Source organism: Onychostoma macrolepis, chromosome 07 (assembly GCF_012432095.1).
Source record: "Onychostoma macrolepis isolate SWU-2019 chromosome 07, ASM1243209v1, whole genome shotgun sequence".
Lineage (NCBI taxonomy): Eukaryota > Metazoa > Chordata > Actinopteri > Cypriniformes > Cyprinidae > Onychostoma > Onychostoma macrolepis.
In genome coordinates, this window is record NC_081161.1 from 1,710,283 (window position 1) to 1,736,194 (window position 25,912).

General features: G+C 37.2%; 2 protein-coding genes across 6 annotated transcripts in view; one reads left to right on the top strand and one right to left on the bottom strand.

Annotated features, from left to right (window-relative positions):
* LOC131544566 (astrocytic phosphoprotein PEA-15) overlaps positions 1-13,069 on the bottom strand; it is a 31,183-nt gene extending 18,114 nt beyond the window's left edge. Inside the window, exon 1 of the mRNA XM_058782889.1 lies at positions 12,802-13,069. Coding sequence (XP_058638872.1) covers positions 12,802-13,068 — 267 coding nt within the window. The 5' untranslated portion in view covers position 13,069. The remainder of the gene's footprint in view (positions 1-12,801) is intronic.
* Positions 13,070-18,458: 5,389 nt separating this feature from the next.
* Positions 18,459-25,912, top strand: part of casq1b (calsequestrin 1b) — a 35,672-nt gene continuing 28,218 nt past the window's right edge. Inside the window, exon 1 of one of the 5 annotated variants that reach the window (XM_058782882.1) lies at positions 18,459-18,924. In XM_058782882.1, the coding sequence (XP_058638865.1) occupies positions 18,688-18,924 (237 nt within the window). In that variant the 5' untranslated portion in view covers positions 18,459-18,687. Of the gene's footprint in view, positions 18,962-25,912 lie in introns of all 5 variants that reach the window. The other 4 variants (XM_058782887.1, XM_058782883.1, XM_058782885.1 and 1 more) reach the window with 4 other exon arrangements.

Here is a 25,912-nt window from a genome sequence, read left to right on the forward strand (position 1 = left end):
GGAGAGTACAAGGCTGGCTGTGTACAAAGAAAAAAAAAAAAAGAAAAAAAGGGTCAAATCTGACTTTGCTATGACAATCTGGCACTTCTGAATCAGCGACTGTAAGTATGGTTTGTAATTAGTTTAAGTATTTGCTATTGACTGTTCAAATGCGGAGTTTTGCACAGCGTAGAGTAACACGTCGTGTGTGTGTGTGTGTCTGTGTGAGGGCAACAGGGTCACATCACAGCAGAGTGTACAGCCCGTCAGAAATCGCCTTAATCGCGGCTCGTGTACTGCTTCATCACTGTGTCTGTCATGCGACTCTGTTCCCCTCTCGGGCTTAAACTGATGGTAAATCTAACGAAATATTAACTGTCTTGATATTTACTTTGAAAGCTGAAGCTTGCGATTATGGTATGGGGCGTTACATTTACGACATGTGCTTGTGGTGTTCGGCCAATCACAATGCACTGGGTCAGCTGGCCAATCAGAGCAGACTGTGCTTGTCGGAGGGGCTTTGTTGAAAATGACGCATTTGAGAGAGGCGGGGCATAGAGGACCTACAATAATGTACAGTATTTGAAAAATAATTAAAGCGTGTCAACATATTCTGTTACACCAAATACATCAAATAATGATCTTTAAAATAGCATCATATGACCCCTTTAAAAACAGACTAGTCATTGTGAACAAACTTTTTGAAAATGAAGTGTGCTTAATTGTAGTGAATGTGCACTTCTAGTGTACTTTAAATCTTAAAAGTATATTTAAAAAATATATATAATTAGTGCTGTCAAACGATTAATCGCATACAAAATAAAAGTTTTTGTTTCCATAATATGTGTGTATTCTGTGTATATTTATTATATATATATATATATATATATATATATATATATATATACACAAATACAGTATATATTTTGAAAATATTTACATGTCTATATTTATATTCATATAATTTTTATTATACATAAATATGTTTAAAATATAAACATAATTTTTTTTATTAAATATACACATGCATGTGTGTGTATTTATATATACATAATAAATATACACAGCACACATACATATATTATGTAAACAAAAACTTTTATTTTGGATGCGATTAATCATGATTAATCGTTTGACAGCACTAAATATAATATAATATAATACAATATAATACATGTTTATGTGGGGCAGTTGTGGCCTAATGGATACAGAGTCGGACTTGTAACCCGAAGGTCGTGGGCTTGAGTCTCAGGTCCAGCAGGCATTGTAGGTGGGGGGAGTGAATAGCCAGCGCTCTCTTCCACCTTCAAAACCACGACTGTGGTGAGATCCTTGAGTAAGGCACCGAACCCCCAACTGCTCCCCGGGTGCCGCAGCAATATGGCTGCCCACTGCTCCGGGTGTGTGTTCACTACTGTGTGTGTGCACTTATAGAGCACACATTCCAAGCATGGGCCACATGTCACTTTCACTTTTTTATAATATAATATAATGAAATAAAATGCCACTTAAGTGACTCAAAGAGAGACACTTTCATGAATGTTTATAATTCAAATGAAATGTTTTACTTTAAAGTTCATTATGTGTTAATAATATTTTGCCATATTTTATAGAAGTACACTTATTTTGATGTGTTAACTGACATACGAAAGCACATTGAATATCATTTAAACTGTTATTCAATATTATGTTAATATGTTTATGTTAAGATACAGAGTTAATATATTTTAAATGTTCTGAATTGCATAAATGACATACAAGTTTAAATAGAAATTACATTAAAGTATATTTTAATTTACCATAAATGTTTGTCAGTACATTCAGCAGTACTTCAACCATATTTCAAACACACAAGACTTAACCGGGTCAAAAAGTAACTCTTAATATAAATTTAAACTATACTACATTTTTACATATTTGCAATTACCATGCAATAAAGTGTCCAAATATATATCCAAATCATAAATGACAAATGTTATTTTTCTAACATTCATTGGGTATGTTTTAGTGATGTAGTGCAGATGATGAGAAACGCTCCAACATGTCTGAAAGATGAAAACAGACTCCTTGAACAGACAGGATGACTAGTAAGTGTGATCAAGATGTTTTAATCAGGTACAGCGATTGTGTTTTGACACGTTTGAACACAGGTGTTAATGAGTGACACAAATACTGCAAAGACTGAGCTGTGTCAGAGCTGAACATTATGTTTCATTTCGAGCCTCTGATTTTAGATTAAAACACTGTCCATGATCAGCCAGTCAGAGGTCAACATTACACAATACACTAGCTCTGTTTGGATTTTAATACTAGCTTAGTATTTCCAAACAGCCATAATTGTTGAAACTTTAAAGGCATTTTTTTTTTCTTCAGTCTGGACCTTCATCTTCTGTACATTTCTCAATCTCTTTCTCTCTCTCCCTCCTCCACACTGGCAGCAGATATTTTGGAGACAGTTTCGGAGTTTCGCTGTATTCGTACACACACACACACACACACACTCTCCCACACACACCCGCACACATACATAAGTCAATTTTATGATTGATTTTTTCCCTCATTAGGATGCTGCTGCATTTCATCTGACGGTCCATATTGTATCTGCAGCCAATCACACCTACACACTGCCTACAGAGTTACACTCACAGCAGCACACAAACTGCAAACAGTGATGTAAGGCACTGCGAGCGATTCTTCAAGTCCATAATTGTGTCAAACCCTGGCTGCTCACAACAATATCTGCTTAGGGCTCATGAGACTTAAGTAAACTTGTTTATATGACTGAGATATTAATTTAGTTTCAATGAGCTTAAATTAAAATCACATTTAGAATCAGAAACATAATTTATTATCGATTCCTATTCTTAAATGCAAAGAATACTGTATATTTGATATCATGTACAGATATAAAGCCTTGCATCATTGTCTAACAATCTGTGTTAAATCTAGATAATTTACTCCTTTTGTGTTTTTACTTGTTTCGAGCATATTTTAGCATGTAGCCAGCATTATTTAACATGTTGTTAGCATGTTTTAACACAACACTAGCATGTTTCTAGCTTGTTATTGCGCATTTTAACAAGCTGTTAACATGCTAGCATGCTAACATGTTTTTTTAGAATGTTTCAGTATGTTACTAGCATGTTTTAGCACATTACCAGCACGTTTTAACAAGTTGTATCACATCACTAGCATGTAGCTACCATGTTTTACCATGTTTATGGCACATTATAGATTTTTACACACTGTAAGCATGTTTTAGTGCAATGCTAGAATGATTTAATACATTGTTTTCATGCAGCACTAGCATGTTGCTAGCTTGTTTCTAGCACATTTTAACATGTCGCCAACATGATTTAAAATGTCGTTACCATGTTTTATCACACTGCTAGCATTTAGAATGATCAAGTATGTTTCTTGCATGATTTAACAGGTTTTTGTCATGTTCTAACACATCACTAACATGTTGCTAGCACATTTTAACATTTTGTAGCATGCCACTTACATATTTTGGCATGTTGTGAGTTTGGATTTTTTAACATGAAAACACTTAGTGGAGTTAGAGTCTGATTTTTAAAATTAATTTACAGATTTTTATTTTTTTTGTCTCAGACTATTATTATTATTAGTATTATTAAAGGGGTCACGAACTGAAAAACCAAAACATCAAGGGCATCTGCCAGTCTGCCAATACGACAGCTGACAGTGGAATGTATGACTCTATGATGTAATATTGTGGATAAGCACTGCCTCCACAGAAGAACATCAACGCCTGCTTCTACATCACTGCCTGTTTAGCCCCGCCCACCAATTATACATTGCTGCCTGTTTAGCCCCGCCCCCTGATTCTACATCACTGCCTGTTTAGCCCCGCCCACCAATTGTACATTGCTGCCTGTTTAGCCCCGCCCACCAATTATACATCACTGTCTGTTTAGTCCCACCCGCCGATTCACGCATGTAGTGTTTAAGAGAGAGGTGAACATGCATGTCTATGCAGAAACCTAACGATAAAGATAGCTCTGCAGACAACAAGACGCTGAGCCAAGTTGTGGAAAAACAGTGTTTGCATTACCTTCCTTCTGATCCCATCGTTAGGAAAGAGTGAATAGACTCTTTTGTGAGTAACTGTGTTCATTGCGTGCTCACTATTGCTTTGTCTCCTCTTACAGATCTGTATAGAGTATTTTGACATGTATGGAGTTGTTAATGCGTTTTGACCTGAATCACAGCAGCATCTATCTATAGGAATGTACGCTGTCAAACATACATAACTACTAGCCAATCACAGCAGTGGCGTTTACTTCTGAGTCTACAATCCTCCACACCCATTTCAAACAGAGCCTTCTGATGAGGGGGGTTAAAAACAGGACAGAAAATTGCCTATTCTAAGTTATGATGTAAAGATCTTGATAGAGAACAGTACAAAAAAAACTAAAACAAAACAAAGGCAGTTCATGACCCCTTTAATAATGATAATTAGTTTAAATTAAAGAACGTTATGTTGGTTTTCTCAAATCAACATAAATCATAACATGCCTGATGCATCTCCAACTGTTTATGTGTTTGAGCGTAACCGTGCCAGAGTGAAGTGTAAATCTGAATGAGCGCAGGCCAGATCCCGTGGAGCACACGACTGCGTGTCCTGATGGCTCTCTGTGACTCAGCTCCACACTGGGGGATTGTGGGTAACGTAGTTTGCGTGGGAGTGGTGTGCCGTTCAGTCAGATGGTTTGTAGGCTGATGGTTTCACACACCTCAGGGTTCATGCGGAGATATCAGCGGGTGAGATGTCATGCTGCTTTATAGGTTAGACATCACAGTGAGTGTGTGTCAGGACAGCCACAGTCATTACGCTTCAATCTACAAACACCAAACACACACAGCATCAGTGTGTCATTCATAATCTTACAGTTCACTTCGGTGCTTATTTTGTCACTGTCCATCAGTGCTTTCGTTTCTATTTAGAGTGAACATTTGTTCTGAAAACTATTACCATCATTTACGATTCTTGATTTATAATTATTTTAATGCATTTTACAGCCATGATTCCTTCCTTTACGGAATCCTATGAGGAATACATCAAAAGAAGGGAGTATAGTCATTCTAAGTCAGAATCAAAGAGACGCTGAGTGTCTTCAGACTAACGATCAATTCATCCGCACATGACATCATCGAGGTATAGGAAAGCCGTTGCCATGACAACCCCCATCCGCTTCAGCCGAACGCAGCAGCCGTGTTGTGAAAATGAAAGCTGCGTTGAGTTACATTACCAGAGTCTTGGGTCATTTGATCAAAGCCTAAAAGGATAGTTCACGTAAGAAAAGGAAAATTTGTGTGCAACACAACAGAATATTTTCATACAATAAAAGTCAATGGGGGCCAGTGTTGTTTTGGTGTAGTGTATGTATAAAAAACATATTCATACTTTTTTTTTTCTTCTTTTATGTGAGAAAAATAAGAAGGAAGGAAAGTCATAAAAGAAAGAAAGCGGGTGATACAAGTTTGAAGCAAAAAAAAAAGAACATTTTGGTTGAAATAGTGGTTTGTTAATTTAAAAAAAAAAAAAAAAATAGAGAATTAGATGAATTTGATGTTCAGAAAGGTTTAGTGGAATTACTATTGCTTTATTCTTTTTTTTAATTCCACTTTTTAAATTCTTTTTTAATGTCTTTGTAGTTTTTCTTTTTCTTTTTTTAATGTGCATTTTATTTGTTTGTTTTTTTTGTTTTTTTGTTAACTATAATAGTCCTGTAACATTTTCCAATATCTAATTAACTTGAGAAGAGAATTAGCTGAATCTGACGCCATCTCAATTTGAGTGATTTCAAAAGGTTTTGTGACATGAAGCTCTCGTGCTTTGATGTTACTCTCATCCAAAAGAAGAGAAAAAAAAAATTTAAATCAATAAGAGAACCGGCAGACAAAAACACCTGAACACTGTATTCCATAAACCAACAGAAAGATACGTGGACCGTATTTTATAAACAGACAAATAAAAGATCACTCCATGGTTTTCTGTAAACAAATTTGTGGAAAGATCTATTCAGTATTCTGTAAATAACCAAAACCAAACGATCAGATCACACTATTCTATAAGCGGATAAATAGACACTTATATATGTATTTTTTCCAAATAAAACAGTGGGCGGTGCATCATGTTGCCTTTACTTAATAACTCCCACTCCAACACCCACCATCGCTCAAAAACACACACACACTGTGCTTCAGTCCTTGGCAGATGCTCTCAGTAACACCACAATGTGAGTACAGAAGTCTGAAGTGAATCAGGTCTTATCAAATCCAATTATTCCCAGCGAGACATTTCATTTGGCTGAAGAGGGAGTGAATTATGAGAGGTGCTGTATGTGAGTGTGTGTGTGTGTGTGTGTGAGTGTGAGAGAGAGAGAGAGAGAGAGAACCTGTGAGCGTCTCAGTATGTGTATGTGAGAGAAACTGCAGAGAGCAGATTGCTTGGCCACTCAGCAGCTGTTAGTCCACAATATATATATGTATTTTTTTTTTTATAATCCTTTGATGCATTTGCCATCAAAGCAACTTAAACCTAAATATATTCTAAACTGACATATTCATATCTTAGTAAAACACACATCAGGTAAAAGCCATGTGCAGATGTCTTTAGTTTTCAGGACACAAGTCTGTAAATCATTGTTACTGCAGACGTCTGTAAAGTTTATAGCCAATTCACAGAGATGGCTACCTGTGGCCGAGCACATTAAATTCAAGGCTTTGACGTCAGTCTTCAGGATCTTCTTACCCAACCCAGGCTCACTGGAAATACCTGCCTCTAAATACATTTCTGCAACACCGTTATTACATACAGGGTAGAAGTCTGCAAGCCCGTTGGGTCCCGACGGAGCCCGACACGCTGAGTCCATTCGGGTCGGGCTCGGGCCATTTTTTTTTTTTTTCAGATCGGGCTCGGGTCGGACTCGGGCTCATTTTGCTTCTCTCCTTTTATTGTGCCCATATACGCGCAGAGCACACATGGCTACTGTATTAAATACTGATTATATTATAAATATTATACATCGCCTAAGCAATACGCAACACATATATGCACACATTAGCATACAAGTGACCATGCAGAGCATCAGGGAGAAGTTGGAGCGTGGAGTTACAAAAGTTCCCAATGCTTCAGGAAAAGCTGCATTTTTGATCAGCCATGCATTTGATGATGATCCTGACTGCCATCTCCTCACTGGATGTGCCTTTAGAGAGAAATGCATCTTTAGGGATTTTATAATGAAAGAGTTTTTGATGAGCTGTCGGACATGGGCCGGGCTAGGGCCTGAGCGTCTCGGGCCAGGGCCGGGCTAGGGCCTAAATTTTAGGCCCGTGCAGGGCTCTAATACAGGGTTGCTGCAGGATTTTTAAGTTCAAATTTAAGACTTTTTAAGACCTTTTTTAAAGACCTGCACAAATAAAATGAATACCATATGAGCAGGGTAGGGCAATGTCTATGGTAAACTGTAAAATGACTGTAAAAAGCACGATTTACTGTTCAGATTTTTATAATGAATTATCTCCTTATCTTTCCACCAGTTTACATTTACAGCTCTGCGTGTTTGCTGGGTAAAAACATGGGTCAAGTTTTGCATTGGTCTGAACAAAAACAAATGAATTTCAAACCAGAATATATTGAAATAAATTAGGTTAAATATTTCAAGAGGGTTACCAACGGGTATGTTTAGGGTTAGGAGTTGGTTAGGACAATAATTATGTGTATACAATTAAATAACTACATAATTCCTTAAAAATAATAATATACAGAATTGAATAGCAAGTGCTATAAAATAGTATGAGCCACTAATATTTAGTCATTTAGCAGGTGCTTTTATCCAAAGCGACTTACAAATGAGGACAATGGAAGCACTCAAAATCAACAAAAGAGCAACGATACACAAGTGCTATAACAAGTCTCAGTTAGCTTAACGCAGTACACGTAGCAAGATATTTTTTTTTTAATTATATAATAAATAAAAGAAAACATAGAATAGAAAAAAAGAATAGAGCAAGCTAGTGTTAGAGGCCTTTTTTCTTTTGTTAATTGTATAATAAATAAAAAGAAAACAGATAGAATACAATAAGATTAAAAAAAGCTAGTGTTAGTTTTTTTTATTTATTTATTTTTTTATTAATTTTTTTATTTGGAAAACAAGCAGTAAATGAATAGAGTGCAAGTGTAAAAGAGCCATGTTTTTTTTTTTTTTTTTGAAGAATAGAATTAGAATTATTTTTGGCTCATTAAAAATTAATCTTGCTGCACGTTCTGGATTAATTGTAAAGGTTTGATAGAACTGGCTGGAAGACCTGACATAATACATACATACAATAAATAAATAAATTAAATAAAATAATTAAAAAACAAACAAACAAACAAAAAAACTATAGGATCCTAGAAATCCGGTTCTGAAACTACAGCCTCCGGTATTGCAGGAATACCCTGCTCACAACAACAGCCATATAGAACATGCACATTCATTCTCTGCCAGCAGGAGGCGCTTTCGAACGGTTTCCGCGGTAACGCTGTACACAAAGCAGCGCAGCACCGGACTTTGAAACTTGCAGCGCTCATATTTTATTAATAGCCTTTTGAAGTTTAATCGTCACATTAAGCTGTATCCCGATTCTGGTCTGTACCCAAATTTAAGACCTCTTGAAATCATAATTAAGACTTTCTTGTACAATTTAAGACTTTTTATGACCTTAAATTTGATAAAGTAAATTTAAGACTTTTTAAGGACCCGCAGGAACCCTGTACATACCTTTCTGCATATTATTATTACGTTGCTTCAGGTATGTAATGCAGTGGTTCATAATTCAAATATCCCGGAGTGTCTGTAAAAGTTAATGCTCTATCGTGTTGGAAATATCCCCTACACAAAACCCAACTCTAAACCTACCCCATAGTGTTAACAAGTGCTAAATTGGTATAAAAACGGATTTGTTGATGCAATCGTGACTTTTGAACTTCCTTATTTGCAGGTTTGAACTGTTTTGTGCAATCGTAGTTGCACAGGATTTGTACCCGAGCTCTTTACTTCTCAACTCCACACTGCGCGAGCTACCGAACAAACCTACTGAATATAAAAACCCATACATATGAAGCTGGATATGTGATGCTAACTTTCAAAAGTATCCATTTTCAAATGTCGCAGCATGGTAAATATTGTTTTGAATTCATAACATAATTTTCCTCAAGTAACGGTGCGAAAATTAGGCTTTAGTAATCAAAACTGTGGACCTGCAAATCATACTTTGTGTGAAAAGGAATAAAAGTTGTCAGAGTTTTGCAGAAATGTATTTTGATGCACTTATTTCCAATGAGCCTATGTCGCTCTTACCTCATCCCTCTCCTAGTAGTCTATGTTATTTCTCTTCTTTAATGGTCAAACACTGCCTGATAAACCATCACAACATTGTTTTGGTACTCAGTCGCTTTCCAGACCCTTCACTCTCTCTGTTCCTCTGCGGTAGAATGAGCATCCAACCTCCACCAAATCTGCTCAGATCATTAGTCTAGAACCTTCAAGAAAGAGCCTGTCCTCCAACAAAAAACAACCCTATAGGTCGTTTCTGCAAGCGCCTTATTACGACCTATATTTACATTTAAAGTAAAGCACCCTCTAGCGCACGTAAAAATAATGACAGTGTAGTGTTGTATCTGTCGTCATGAAATGACGTATGACTCATTACCAATCAAAATGCGTGTTTATTTAAATGCAATGTGTGGACTTTTTACACCGATCTCACGGTAATTCGTACATATTTTACTAGATGGCTAATTCATACGAATGACCACACCTAACCCCCAACCGTAACCCGACCCCTTACAGAAATCATGCAAAATCATGATTTTTAGTGCACATTTTATGAGTGCATGCGTTCTCTGGGATCAAACCCATGATCGCATGATATATAATGTCGTATAACGCAATGCTCTACCAACTGAGCTACATGAAACCCAAATCATAATGCAGATAAATGAGTACAAAACATTAATAAGAAAATGTCCTCTTGCCGATAGGGGCACAATTGTAGTATACACTCTGATGGGTCGTATTTCAGGGATTTGGACAAACGACCTATACGGGCGTACTGGTTGGAGGACAGGTTGTCAAGAAACTACTTCTGCGAGTTATGATTAATATGTTTTGTTAAAACAACACTTTTCATATAATCTTTTCCTCGACTTTTCTGCATTTTTACTTCTGCTCTAACTAAAGAATAATATTCATTCACTTTTGCAAAATAACTCTCCAATAAAATGCATATATACATTTTATATGTTATTTCAGTGTTATTTCTTCAGGACATTTGAAGTTAAAGGATGCTAGAATCTTTAGGAATGTCCAGTCTGTGAAAAATCCTGTGAAATTACTAGCATGGCCGATTCAACTGGGATTAAAATCACAGACAGGCTTTGCTAATTATTACATTACCCCACCACCTCATAAAACTAATCCCATCCAGGGATGAACACTATTCAGAGAAACTGCAAGAAATTTGTTTTTAGAAGTCAGTTTTAAGAAGCATTGCTACTACAGACCAGATTTGCTGTGAACCTTTGTCTGTTTTAAATGAAATCGAACAGAGGATAGATTCAGCTCGACCTTGTGAGTGAGACCGGAGCGGATGTAAAATTGCACGGTCATTATATCACTCAGGAGATGACTGAACAGCTCGACGAAGATTTACCAAACACACACACACACACATCCACGGCAAACCTGAAACCCCAAATGGACCTTATGTAACAGTACTCAAGAGAGACTCGCATGGCACTGGAACACTCCTCATCAAATGCTTTTGTTTGCCAGCCCGTGTCATTCAGCATTACGCCAAAATATATAACACGTCCAGAACTTACAGGGACAAAAGCAGCGATGACAGTCTTTTTAAAAACTTCATCATAATAGTCTAGATGGTGAGGTGAAGACCAGACGAGAGCAAACGCCTCAGGTGCTCCTGTCAGATATCAAGGAAAAGCAGCAAATAACCAGAGACCGCAGCGAAGATAATAAATGTTGGAAGAATAGCAAAAACAGGCTGTCACTGGATTAAAAAACACCTGCAGTGAACACGCTTTAGATCAATGGTTCTCAAAACAGAACCAAAATTGTTCATCATACCAGAAAAAACCTGCTTAATTTCACTCTTAAAAATAAAGGTGCTTCACGATGCCATAGAATAACTTTTTTGTCTAAATGGTTCCATAAAGAACCTTTAACATCTGAAGAACCTTTCTGTTTCACAAAAGAAAAAAGAAGGTTCTTCAGATTATAAAAAGGTAAGAAAGAGATGGTTCTTTAGAGAACCTTTGACTGAATGCTTCTTTGTGGAACCAAAAATGGTTCTTCTATGCTTATGGCATCGCTGTGAAGAACCTTTCAAGCACCTTTATTTCTAAGAGTGGTGGTTAGATTTTACTAAAAAGGAGATGAATGTGCATCAAAAAACAAAGCGTAAAGAGCAGAACAAAGGCTACGGAAGGCATTTTGCTCCTGCCTTTTAAATCTTGATAAGGATCATGTTGTCTTAAGATTGCATGGTTAGTTGGATTGTACTATTTGCAGTTGCTATTTTTTCCCAGAACAGACATGCAATTCATTTTTGAATCACGACCAACCTGCTTTAGATGATCTGCCTTTTTAATGTTTTGCTTGTAATCTGATGAGTCTTTTGGGGGGAAAGAGAGACTGAAGTCCGTCAGGACCGGTAGAAAACAGTATAGCTGAGGGTTTGGCTTGTTAATGGTCTAAAGTTTCTGTTAAACAAGGTTTCCAGCACCATTCTTGGCCAGCAAACAATGCCAGCCTGAAACACTCTCTACACACAAGGACAATGAGGGAGGTGTGTTTCTGCTGATCTGCGTCCTTCCCTTACCACAGGAAAAACACAAATCAATATATGGGATAGAAGAGCAGAAACCATTCGCCAGGTGCAGGGAACACACACACACACACACACACACCTGTGTGACTGCCAGATTCTGCATCTGCACATTCCACGCTCGGATCTGGTTTTGCTTGGTTCAGGCGAGACGAAAAGCGGCTGTGAGAGGAAGAGGGAAGCACTACAGTCCAACAGGAAGAGGGTTTGTGTCGTGAGGTTGCATTATGAGTGCATCCAGACTGCTTCCACAGCAGTTTCACTGAGCTCCTTTAGCTAATAAACCCAGAATGTTCGACGGTTGCCAGATTTTGTTGGTGAAAATAAAAAAAGGGTCAGTGGCGAAAGCAGACAGTGTACAGGAATGTCATGCATTAACATCACTTAGTCTGCATTATGCAAGTCCTAGATTAAACTAGAACAAAAATAATGCAGGAAAAATCCTGAACTACAAATCCAAACGTTAGTTAAAAATCAGGAATTGGGACTCCACCAGTTATTATGCTACACAGCAGCTGAAAATAATTGAAATATGGTGGTTATATGGCGCAAAACAATAGGAGAGGCGTTCAGATTATGTTCTGGCTTAGTTGAGACACAACTATAACTAAATTATTATTTTAATAAGGCGCACATTCCGCCGAACAATCAGCCAAGCGGTTGCGTGAATCCACAGCGAACTCATCTACCGCTATTCAAAAATAACTGGATAGATAGATAGATAGATAGATAGATAGATAGATAGATAGATAGATAGATAGATAGATAGATAGATAGATACTACTGTGGCAGTGCCACTGAACCGGGTATTAGATAGACATACCATGGTACACTGTATGAATGATAGTGGTCCAAACCATTCTACTTCTATAAAGCACAGTTTTCACGGATAGATGGGTGACTTACTCCGCGCGCCCGGTGATCCGGCGATGATGATGAAGATGATGATGATGCTCCCGGTGGTGATGGATGAGATCCGCGGTGAGCTTTGGCCACCCAAATACAAGTCCAGTTCAGCACAAACACATGAGCGTCAAAGAGCGTGAATATTTCTGCAGAAGTTGGGGTTATTATGAACGAAGATGCCGCGGAAACTTTACGTGTCCGTTCTCTGGATGGTGCTCGCGCGTTTCTGAGCGTCTCGCCGGTTTGAGAATGGAAACGCCTTTTCATCCCTATAACCCCCTCCTTCTCTCTCTCTCTCTCTCTCTCTCTCTCTCTGAATCTGCAGCCTTACACACACACATTTTTCTGGCCTGATGTCACTTTGCTATCCGGTCAGATAAGCCCTCCCCCTTTTATTCCACACAATCCCACATCCTCATCCTCTCTCTCTCTCTCTCTCTCTCTCTCTCTCTCTCTCTCTCGTTAATCACAATCCCCGTCGACAAAACGTTAAGTAGAGCTATACCGATCTTTAAAATAATAATTTTCAAACTAATTTAAAGAGAATTCCAGTGGTTTACATTTGGGAGGAGAGTGGAATGACCTGCAGTACTGCATCTGTCCACAGGGGGCAGTAAAGTTGAAGTACAAAATATGACAACAAAAGCGATCTATCTATCTATCTATCTATCTATCTATCTATCTATCTATCTATCTATCTGTCTGTCTGTCTGTCTGTCTGTCTGTCTGTCTGTCTGTCTGTCTGTCTGTCTGTCTGTCTGTCTTTCTTTTTATCTCTGAGCCTCTGCTTGTTTGTTTATTGATTTTTTCCTCCACATGTTAACTTGACTTTGTGATGTTATATAGACATGATTAAACTGCATGGCTCTCTTGAGACTATAAACCTACCACAAAATACGCATCCCCATATGACTGTACATTCATGAATGTTTAATACATTGCAAATCCAAAGAACAGAGAGTGTGAAAGCATTGCAGACTTTAATAAAGAGCATGATTGCATGTCTTCATTACAATAAAACGCAGAGAGACTTCAGACACTTAATCACGGTGCGGTGCATCAGGCCATTCGTATCGTAACATTTGCATATTACATTTGAGTTTTATGGAAATGGCATTGGTGCACCAGAAATGCAAATTCTCGCTGGTGAGAATCAAGTTCATTGGTATCAGTGTAGCATTAACACCAAGTTAGCTTTTAATTTGCTCTTTGAAAGGGATTTGTGAGCGCAGTGGAAGAGGATTTAGATGCAGTGCTGACGGTGGCAGTCCGCCATGCTGCCGTGACCCAGTTTGCTTTGACTCACTTCACACGCGTGCAGCTGCGTGGAGCGAAAAGCCAACCGGATTCTGGATGCACAGATGATATTTCTGTCTGATAGTCTGCTCCTCATATGTACAATAGTTGTCTTGTCATATGCTCGTCAAGTGCTGACTTATCTGTTAATTAATTATCATAGCTGAGGGCATATATGCATGCATGCTCAGTTCGCCTCAGGCTCGACGCGAGCATGCACAAAACAACAGGTCCATGCAAATGAGAGCGAGACCCTGACATATCAAAGCAGCGTATCTGTGTTCGTGCGCCTCAGGAAATGCTGTAATGGGGAAGTTCTCTCTCCCTGTCACAAGACACAGAACAGAGAAGAAAGAGACTCACAGAAGAACTTCTAAAAACATCCTGAGGAAACACAGCGACAAAGAGAAAGTTGAGAGGGAGGGAGAGAAACGGGAGGAGAAAAGCAAGAGTTTTTGGACTTTGTCGGTTTGTTTGGCTCTTTCCACAAATGCATCCCATTAAGAGCATTAAAGGCACGAATCACATGTTTCCATTAGATATGCTTGTTATGTAACATAAATTAACCTTAGAATGAAAAGTAGCTCATTTAAAAATCTGGATTTCACTTTAATAATGAGGATTTTCGACTGTTGCATTTCAGAGCTTATGACTTTCTGAACAATTAAAATGGCATAACATGTTTATATCCAATAATATTTGGAATTTTGTATTTTCATGTAATTAGATGTAAATAACAATTTATTGTGTAATAAAACGTATTAATTTTTAAACAAAATGTAGTGTTAACTACATAAGCTCATCCTACCTTAAAGAGCTTTTTATTTGCACCCAATTTAACCCATATTAATTCAGCAATGCTAAATACAATAGTACAGAGTTAGGGCTTAACATAGCCTAAATCTGCAACACTGTAACAGTGTACAAAAAAAAAAAAAAAAACATCTTCCATCTAATTTTTTAAGAATTTCAGACCCTATTTTGTGCCCTATTTGTGGAAAGTGCTATTCACAGACAGAGAGCACATGCTTGTGTGTCATCTGATGCTTCTGGAAAGTTCCGTTCCGCTGGATTCATTCTGAGATGTCGCTGAAAGGAACTGGTTGTGTGTGTGTGTGTGTGTGTGTGTGTGTGTGTGTGTGAATGGGGGTGAGTCAACAGAGAAACAAAGAAAATGCAGAGTCATTTTACACCGTACCTCTCTCGCTCTCTCGCTTCTCTGTGAAAGATTTTCAATAAAACAACAGCAACTGCACTATGGCCGCAGAATTAGATTTGAGCTGAAAAAACGAAGCCACAGACACAAAACAATATGGGATTCACAACCATCCTACACAGAAATCAGGCAAACAGGCAAAAGTACTTTTCTCTCTAAAATGAATCGTCAGTGCACAGCAAAAAAACTCAATTGAAAACTCAAATTCACACAATTGAATGCACTTCTATGTTTTAAAAAATATTTTCAAATTATTTAAGTTTTAAATAAAACAAATATTATTAGTCTGAATTTTACAAGAATACATTATTTCAGTCTTTCAACCATTTTTTTATTTATTTATTTTTTTTTCAGTGCATAGACAATATTCTTTCTGTGTGCGTGTGTTCGTGTGTGTGGGTGTGTGTGTGTGTGTGCATTTCAATGTAGATGATTTTGGCCGGGATAAAATGAATGTGTCAAGCATTTGCATAGTTCTCAGTTTTGTTCAGGATTTGCATGACGATGTAAATCAAAACTGCCATTTTTTTTTCTGCTTAATAAATATTCTGGAATGAAATTAAATGTATGTTAAACTGTTTTGCACATCTCTAGAAGAGCTTACTGATGTTTCATCTCTCATGTAATTAGCCAACCATAAAAAAAAAAATTAAATTAAATTAAATTAAATTAAATTAAATTAAATTAAATTAAATTATTAAATTAAATTAAATTAAATTAAATTAAATTAAATTAAATTAAATTAAATTAAATTAAATTAAATTAAATTAAAAATATGGTGTATCCTATATTTTAAGTTTTATTTTATTATTATTATTATTATTTGTTTTTTATTATTACTTTTTATATATATTTTTTTCATTTTTGTAATAGGTTGATATTTGTTTGAAACAGGTGGATATTTGATCAGTTTAAAACTAGATTTAAAGTTGAATGTTGAATGTCAACATTCAAAATGACAACTTTATTTATCACGGTCAATACCAAGCTCAGAAAGTTGGAAATCCAGAGTTTCCCACTTGAAATGATGTTCATGGCCTCTTATAAATTATATCATTCCAACATGACTTGAAGGCAGCGTTATTCCCGGTATGCTTATCAATGTCATTTGCCTGACTGTGGTTAATTAACTCTGCTCTCTGCTTGTGTCAAACCATAATTACCCACCCAATTAGGCCCAGAGCCGAGCCACAGTTTAACCGTGCCTCATCAGAGACTCCGGGAGCAAAGAAGGCTGCCATTGTGAAGGCAGATGTCGCCTGCTCCAGTGTAAAATAGACGAGATGTAGGCTTAGAATTGGTTGTGTTTCATTGCTTTGCTTTTTACACTTTTCTATAAATGCATAGGGGTCAACCGGGTCTTTTGATGGTCAGTTCTTAAACTACTACATCTGGTATTTTGGATGGTACTTTGGATGACCCTCACCTCAAACAACCAGAGAGATTCAAACCAAGAAGCAACAGCAAACACCAACTTCAGCGAACAGTCTGTCACGTTTGTAGTTGCCAAGCAACAAGATTCACCACAAAAAGATTTTTGACAGAATATGAACAGAGGCGTCGCGGGCCTTTTGTATCTTTATACACATTTGTGACTGGTGTTACTTACATGGGCTGATCTGCAGCAGATGGAAATCTGTGTCTTGTAAGTCAGATCTGAATCAACCATCTACCGTCTAACCGTAAGTAAACATGTGTCAGGTTTTCTTATGTTTACATGTTTATAAGTGCAATCATTTCTTCCTCTGTCGCTCTGTCCACATATTTTCCCGACACTGTGCCAATAGTGTAGTCTTGGGCAAATATCATGTTTGCATGAGATTGCATTATGTAATAAACACTTTCTCATGTGGCGGGTGTGGATGACTGCCCTTCTGAGAGCATATGCAAATGAATCCACTGTTGCTTATTAAAGACCCCGCCACAAGACGGCGCTGTCATAACCTTTGGATGTATGCACTGTAAAAAAAAAAAAAAAAAAGTTGAGCCAACTTTAAATTTTAAGGCAACCAGCTTCAGCAGATTTTTGAGTTTGCTCAACTTATTTTTGTGGGAGATTCTCAATTTTTTGTTGTATAAACTTAAAACGACAATTTGAGGAAACTCAAAAATCTGCTGAAGCTGGTTGCCTTAAAATTTTAAGTTGGCTCAATTTGTTTTTTTTTAACAGTGTGGGGCATCATTGTACTTTATACTACTCTCTCTCTCTCTGTCTCTTTATCTCTCTCTCTCACACACACACACACCTCCATCTCGTGCTATTGTTAAACTATAAATTCATTATGACATCATCACTGGCACAGATTTTGAATTTCTATTAACGTTCTATCAGTGTCAAAGGACATATGCCAAAGAGCAGAAAGCAAAAAAAAAAATCTTTACAGTCCATGCATCCACTTCAGCTGCCCACACAAAACTCCCTTCAAATGCCTCAAAGTGTTTTAGCTGGCAGCACATGAAATATAAAGAGCTGAGGTCAGGTGTCAAACTTTATTAATATCCCCACTCAATGCTTTGACTTTGAAAGGGACTGTTTCACTGCTTTATCTGCTGCTGTTTCTCACAAATGCATGAATTATGCATTCAAAACAATCTATACACAAAACAGAAACGTACATGATTTAGGCTTATGGATTTATCATTACTTTTATACTCGTTCAACTGGCAGACACTTGCAGTGCATTCATGTGCATTGCTATCAGTATGCATTATTCCCTGGAAATACAACCTATGACCTTGAATTGAGAATGCATTGTTCTGAAATCATAATTTGCAACGATTGGCATTGTTAGACCATTCCTCGCTCTATAAAATCCTGTCACCATGTAGAGCACAAGGCTTTGGGAGTGTTTGCTTTGGGAGTGAAACTGGACACTTCATCTGTGCCAGCTCGACCACAAAATACAGTACGCAGGGCCGCCATCTTGTGCTCAGCGTCCAAACAAGAACTTATTTTTAGCAAGGGTCAAAGCCCTGCAAAACTTAATATGGCAATGGAATCCTGTCGCCCAGCCCAATACCTGTCTTTCAGTGAGAGCACCCAATGCACATGTCGCTCGGTTTGATCCTTCTGCTTCCAGCAGGTAAAAACTGTCAAATCTGGCTCCACCCATTCACAGCATTTCTATTGCTCGACTGCTGTGGACGCTGGCCAAGTGTCATACTAGCTTCGTCGACTCGTAACAGAGCCGTCATCCCAACCCTCCGACCCCAAGAGGCATCGACTAGTCAGCTTGCATGTGTCTTTTTAAAAGGGAGCAAGAGAGGGTGTTGGGTGAATGAATTGGACCTTGTTCCTAATAGTTTGGCTTTAGTTAGGAACAAAGTAAAAATCAAAGAAATTTTAAACCTTTCAAGTGAAGCATAACAGTGACATGAAGTGGGGTTGGCTGCTGTTGGGGGTTCTGCTAACTTGTGCATATATGTGCTGGAGCGAGAAGGGCCTGGAGTTCCCCGAATATGACGGCAAGGACCGTGTCCATCAGCTGACCATCAAGAACTACAAGTCTGTGATGAAGAAATATGACGTCATGGTCATCTACTACCACAAGGCTGTTGGCGAGGACCGCATGTCCAGAAAGCAGTTTGAAGTGGAGGAACTTGCTTTGGAGGTGCGTGGAAAACGATGAGGGAAGAACGAGTGGGAAGGTCCGTGTGAATGTATGAGCCATTGGGTTTCAAGGGAAATGGGGTTGGAATTGAAAGCAGGTAGCGTTTTGGACTTCAGTCCAGTCTTGATATGTACAAAACTCTACCCTAGTGAAAAATGAATATACTAAAATATATTTGAAATCAATGTATTTCAAACGCATTTACATATTTATGTGCTAAATAAAATTACCCTGCCATTGTACTTTTGGTATACTTAAAGTCTACTAAATTGGAATGCACTTGAATTGTGAAAGTAGTGCAACTAAAGATATACTGAAGCATATTTGATTGTGCTGAAGTGGAACTATTGCAAGTATACTTCAGGATCACTTTAAATATCTTGCATTTAAGACCTATATTATTCAAAGATGATACACTCCTCATCAATAGTGACATTAAAACACATTTTAGGCTTATTATTAAGATGTGCATTGTGCACAAGTAGTACTCCAAATAAAGTTTAATTATAACTTTTATATTAGTAAGTCCGAGCGTTATGTCAGTATATATGTTAATAGATTTGAACTATACTTAGTATGAAATAAATATATCTTTTTTTTTTTCACTAGGGTGATGTGATCTATGAATTATTGTTATATTAGCAAACATGTTTACTTACTGTGATTTGTGATAGAAGTGAGAATGATCAGATAGCTCATCGCAGCTGTTGTACACTCTTAAAAATAAAGGTTCCCGAAGAGGGGTTTTGCTGTGATTCTACTGAAGAGCCATTGGTTCCCCAAAGAACCATTTTTTCTTAGTGTGCAGAACATTTTAATAATGGTTTCAGCTACAAAGAGCCTTTTATGCAATAAAAGGTCTTCATGGATGTAAAAGGTTCTTCGTGGAACTACAGAGGTCAGTAAAGATCCTTTATTTTTAAGCATGTATGTGTTGATGTATTTAGCGCTCTGCAGTGTCCTCTTACAGTTCAGCTGAGCTGCTGTTAGTCCCTCTGTGAGTAACCAGGAACTCTAGTGCACAAATCTACAAAGTCTTAAGTGGTTTTCTGATTCTCTTTCTGTCTGTTATTTCATTTGCATCAGCAGTTTTCAGTCTTTGTAACTTCAAGGTCTCTCATCCCACTTGCACTGTCAATATTCAAAGGCTCTCTAATATTGGCTTTGACATGTCCTTTTAAAATTATGATAGAGGTCAAACATTATGTTATCAGAAGCTGTTGTTAATGCAATAAAATGTCGGCTCATTTAATGACACAAGGACATTAATGACATTTAATCATCATATACCAGGTGCAATGTGGTGTTTTTTGCTAGTTTCAGCCCGAAGCAGTATTCATTTTCATGTCCTGCGCCACGTTGTATAAATAGCAAATGCATTTGCACCCGTTTGTGCGCCCATGGGCATGCTGGGCGTTCAGTCTTTGCGCAAATTCCGCCGTGTATAAATGCTGATTCATACTTGATGCGTCCGCAAGATTGCTTGGGTGTGTATGGGATTAGATCTCTGCCACAATTCTGCGCATGAAAGATCATATTTTGAGCGTGCAAAAGTGTGTTTTGCACACGCGCGAACTGAATTTTATGGAGAAAATGTTTGTTTTGCAAAGAAGAAAGTATTTCGAGCGCACGAAAATCAATTTTGCATTTAAAATAAGGTTTTGGACGTGTGCAGACCTTCTCTTTTGTGCGTGCAGCGTTTCACTAGCTTGCTCAGTGCTCTCTAATGCTGACGGCTCGCTTGCTCAACACAACCCAGCATTACAGTGTGCCATAATTTCAGCCAATCAAGACTAGGCTGCTAAACTCTGATTGGTTGTCTTGACAACCAATCACAACATTCCTTGCATTACCAATGACAGCAGAAAGGGAAAAATACAGCGCATGCATAATTATTATGCAAGTTGATATTCTGTTCATATTTTTTTCCAAGCACATTTTACCAATTCCAAACGACATCAATCTGAATAACTACTATTAATCTTGTTTTTAATCATTTATAACCAATATATAATTATTCATGAAAGCTGGAAGTGAAATATTCAGGTGTGCATATTTATTGAGCAGGTTTTCTTTTACAGATAAAATAAGCCAAAAAAGAGATTTAACTCAGACTATATATTTAACTCTGATAAATATTCAAAACTAATGTAATTGCAAAGTTAATGCATGACCATTGGACAACAAATTGCTCAGTGGGTCAGCAGGGGCAGTCAGAAACATGTGGAAAAGAACAGATGTGTGTTAACTGCAAAATAATTAGGAATTGAGGTGAAGAATTAGGTGTGAAATCACCAGGAACCATTTAGTCTCCAGCACCACCATTTTCCAGAACTGCAACGAGTCTCCAGAAGTACAAGGTGTCAGGTTCTCAGAGATTTAGCTTAAGTATAGAATCCTAAAAAATGGTCCCTACATAATAAGAATCACATACTGAAGTGTAGTAAAATACTTGGACTGATTTTATTTATTTATTTTTATATAGGCTTTATAGACGGATAAGTTGAGAGTGCCTCTTGAAGGACCAGCATCACATCCTCTTGTACCACTGTTTGAAGAATTTATCTTCCAGAATCTGGCAGTAAGTTTTGGGAGTTCATTTTTAGTCCATCTTGAGATTTTATCTGTAGAAGATAACCTGCTTAATAATTATGCACACCTAAATATAAGGTGTTTTTCACTTGCAGCCTTCATGAACAATTGTATACCAGTTATAAGTGATTAAATATAAGATTAATAGTAATTAAGATTAATGTTGCTTGGAATTGGTAAAATGTGCTTGGAAAAAAATATGATCAGAATATCAACTTGCATAAAAATTATGCATGCACTGTATTTTTTCTCTTCCGCTGTCATCAGTAATGCAAGGAATGTTGTGATTGGTTGTCAAGGCGGCCAATCAGAATTTAGCAGCCTCGTCTCTGATTGGCTGAAATGATGGTAAACTGTAACACTGGGTTGTGTTGAGCAAGCTAGTGAAACATTGCACCTGCAAATGAGAAGGTCTGCACACATCCAAAAACTTATCTTAAATGCAAAATTGATTTTAGTGCGCTCGAAATACTTTCTTCTTTGCGAGATAAACGTTTTCTCCACAAAACTAAGATCGGGTGTGTGCAAAATGCACTTTTGCAGAATTGTGGCACAGATCTAACCCCATAGGTGCACGCGCCAAATATGACATCATTGCGGTGTTGGTAGAAGTTCGCTTTGAGTGCGCGCGACGTCGTTTCGCTTGGCGTTGCGCACGGCATTTTTTGTAACTTTCCTCGCAGCTCCGCTTCCTAAGATGCACGAGTTCTGGGCGATTCTAGCCAAACATGCTCATCAGTTTAATGTGACGTTCAAACTCCATCAGGTGCTTTTTGACGCTTTGAAGGAAAACAATACTTTTTTTTTTTTTTTTTTTGCATAGTTTGTCCAAGGCTTTTTAATTAAGTACGTTTTATTTGTATTGTATAAAAATATAATTAGAATTAATGTAGACACTATTTGCTTAAAGTTGTCTTGTGTTTGATGTGAAATAAACCCAAAAGTTTAGGATTATTTTAATGAGTTCATAAAGAAGTTATTCGGTGTGTTCGACTTGAAGCGGCGCTGCGCAGAACGATCAGTGTATGACGTCAAAGTACCACGAGAGAGATAAGAGAGCAGATGGATCATTATGCTTTCGATTCGCTCTCGCTGTACTTTGATTTCATACACTGATCATTCTGCAGTGCAGCTTCAAGTCGAACACACCTATCAATTCATCAACTCATTCATCACGTGACGTGAGAAGTATTAAGCTTTAAGTAGCAAATCCGCCATGGTGCGAGCAACTGGCTCTTAAAGGGAATGGGAGATGAGTCTTGGTTTATTGCACGTTATGCCCAAAACACACCCATTACTCATTAAGAGAATAGGGACAACCCTTCTGGACCATTAGCTGGGCACTATTATTTGGACACGTCCTAAGTGCCCCTGCGCTGTGTGCTTTAGACTATGCGCTGAGATCGTTAAAATAGGGTACTCTGTGTTCAGATGAGTGCCACTAATTATGTAGATATTATGTCTGTATGATATCTATTTACTTAGATGTTTCTAAGTAACATACACTTTAAAAGCCTGGTAAGTGCTATATTAAGTCAAATCAAAGTATTGCCAAGTAAGCTTTGACTAAGTAAATATTGCTCAAAGTTTTACTGGCCAAGCTAAAGTTACTTATTTCATTTGTTAAATTACTTAACTTATAAGTAGATTTTACTTAATTCTATATGTGAAGATATGTTGGATCATAAATTTGGACTACAATTTGCAATAAACAAATATGCTGCTTGATTATGCGGCATAATCATCAGTCATTGACTTAGCTTGAGTAGATACTACATTTCATGATAAAATTGAACATCTCAGATTCAAAGGAATTGAGTAAGGTCTATTAGTTGAAGTACAGTATTTGTCATGGACTCGCCATTGAGACTGAGATACTAAAGATATCTGAGATACTGAGATACCCTGGACCACAAAACCGGTCTTTTTAAATTTATTTAGATTTATATACAGTGTTGGGCTAGTTACTCAAAAATGTAATATATTACTCATTACTAGTTACTCCTTTCAAAAGTAATATTGTTACTTTACTTACTACTTTCTGGCAACAGTAATTAGTTACACTACTAGTTACATTACTTTTTCTTCACACCCCACAGAAGTTGTAACTGTGTATCTTCCAGATACAATTCTTCTAGAATGTTACTAACAACATATTTCTGCCTCATCATTTGAGCAAAATCCACATTGGATCGCAGTCAGAAGTTATTACAAACACTCAATAGTGACTGATAGTTGCATTCAAGCAGAAGTGTTGTATTCATCTCATTAATTGTCATGTTTAGCTTGAAGTAATTTTTCCGTTACCCATATACGATTGAATTTCGTTATGTATTTTATCAAATCACATGAGTTTGTAAAAAACTGTTTAATTTTCCAAAAATATTTTGAATTATATTAATATAATGTATCGCATGCTGATCAGAGGGATGTAATGCCGGAGTAAAGTAAAGCCACAACTTACACAACATATCTTTTTTCCTGACAAAATCAATATAATGCAATATTTCTGTCTGCTGAATGTAAGCTTTTCCATATTCCGAGCTTGCCTGCTGCACCGGGGACATCACATGCATGTGCGAGTCATGAAAACTATGAAAATAAATCTAGGAATTATTTGATTGTTAGATTTTAAATCAGCGGGGTTGAAGCATCAAAAGTAACTAAGTAACTAAGCTGTTTTATGGAAAGTAACTGTAATATTATTACTGAAATCTTATTAGTAATTAGTTACACTACTAGTTACTGCAAAAGTAATATTATTACAGTAACTAAATTACTAGTAACTAGTTACTGCCCAACACTGTTTATATATCATCTGATAGTTGAATAAATAAGCTTTCAATTGATGTATGGTTTGTTAGGATCGGACAATATTTGGCTGAGATACAACTATTTGAAAATCTGAAATCTGAGGGTGCAAAAAATCTAAATATTGAGAAAATCGCTTTTAAAGTTGTCTAAATGAAGTTCTTAGCAATGCATATTACTAATCAAAAATTACATTTTGATATATTTATACTAGAGAATTTACAAAATATATTCATGGAACATGATCTTTACTTAATATCCTAATGATTTTTGGCATAAAAGAAATCGGGATTTTGGGATTTTGACCCATAAAATGTATTGTTGGCTATTGCTACAAATATACCTGTGCTTCTTATGACTGCTTTTGGGTCAAATATAGTATTTAATGTTTTTTTGAGAATTTACCTCCAATATTTGGCCTTGGTTCTTATAAAGTCACAGCCTTACAGCACTCATTGTACAGAGTCTTCTTCCCACTCAGTCGGTTGAATGTGTCTCTTGTAGCTAACAGTAGTGAGACAGCTTCATTGTGTGTTATTCCTGATATTCCTCTTCATCAGAATGCGACATCTGAAAACGCAGCGTGTTTAATCTCTTAAGCTATCGCAGCTCTGTCATGGTTACCAGAATGCCATCCGAGTCGCCGCACAAACTCCCTGCTAATGCTCCATCACTGAAAAGGCATTAGTGTCGTGATTTCTGGATGTTTCTTATGAGCTGCCACTTTAGGAGACGCCAGTAATACATATAAAGGTGGAAGTGAGGGCGAGTGCTTTCCTCATCTGACTGTGCAGACACATTTAAATGACTCAGACGAGGGTTCTGAGGGGAAAGCAAGGATATTTTCTGTCCTGTTCTAAATCAAGCTATACTACGGTTTCTAGGGAGTCTCAAAGTGATTCTTGGTCCATTTCGACTCTGAATAACTGTCCCGTGGTTATGCAACTTTAAAATCCCCATCTCACAGATGCCATGGTGAAGAAAGCTCCAGTGCTGTGGCTCCAGACACCTATAAACTGAGTCCAAGCTGCTGCTTTGAGATACATGCATATGTTCATTCAGTGCATGCAATTATTATGCATGATGGCCAATAAGCCATAAGAAGTGTTGTGGTGATTGAATATGGCAATATTTCTAGGTAGCACCATACAAAAGAGTGCAACACAATGGTTGGGCTTGGCAGTGAATAAACTGAGATGAATTTTGCTGAATGGGCTTTTCTAAAGATATAGATTTGATCAAAGGGTCAAGGTCTGGATAGTCAAAATCAGCAGTTGGTTACTGATCTTTCACCATGTGAAAGAAAAATAAGTGCCCTAAATGTTTTTAAAAAAGGTAATGCAATATTAATGCATTGAAAGCTGCTTAATAAGAGACACTTCTAACTACCCACACACTTAAGTACACTTTTAAAATATATTCATTACATACTAGTTTTAATTGAAATGGCATTGAAGTGTTTTAATTTACCATAAATGCTTTTCAGTACATTCAGCAGTACTTTAATCATAATTTTAAAGACAATAGAAATAATAGTAAAACTATTGACTTAAATCCTACTTAAGTGGGTCAAAAAGCACTCTAA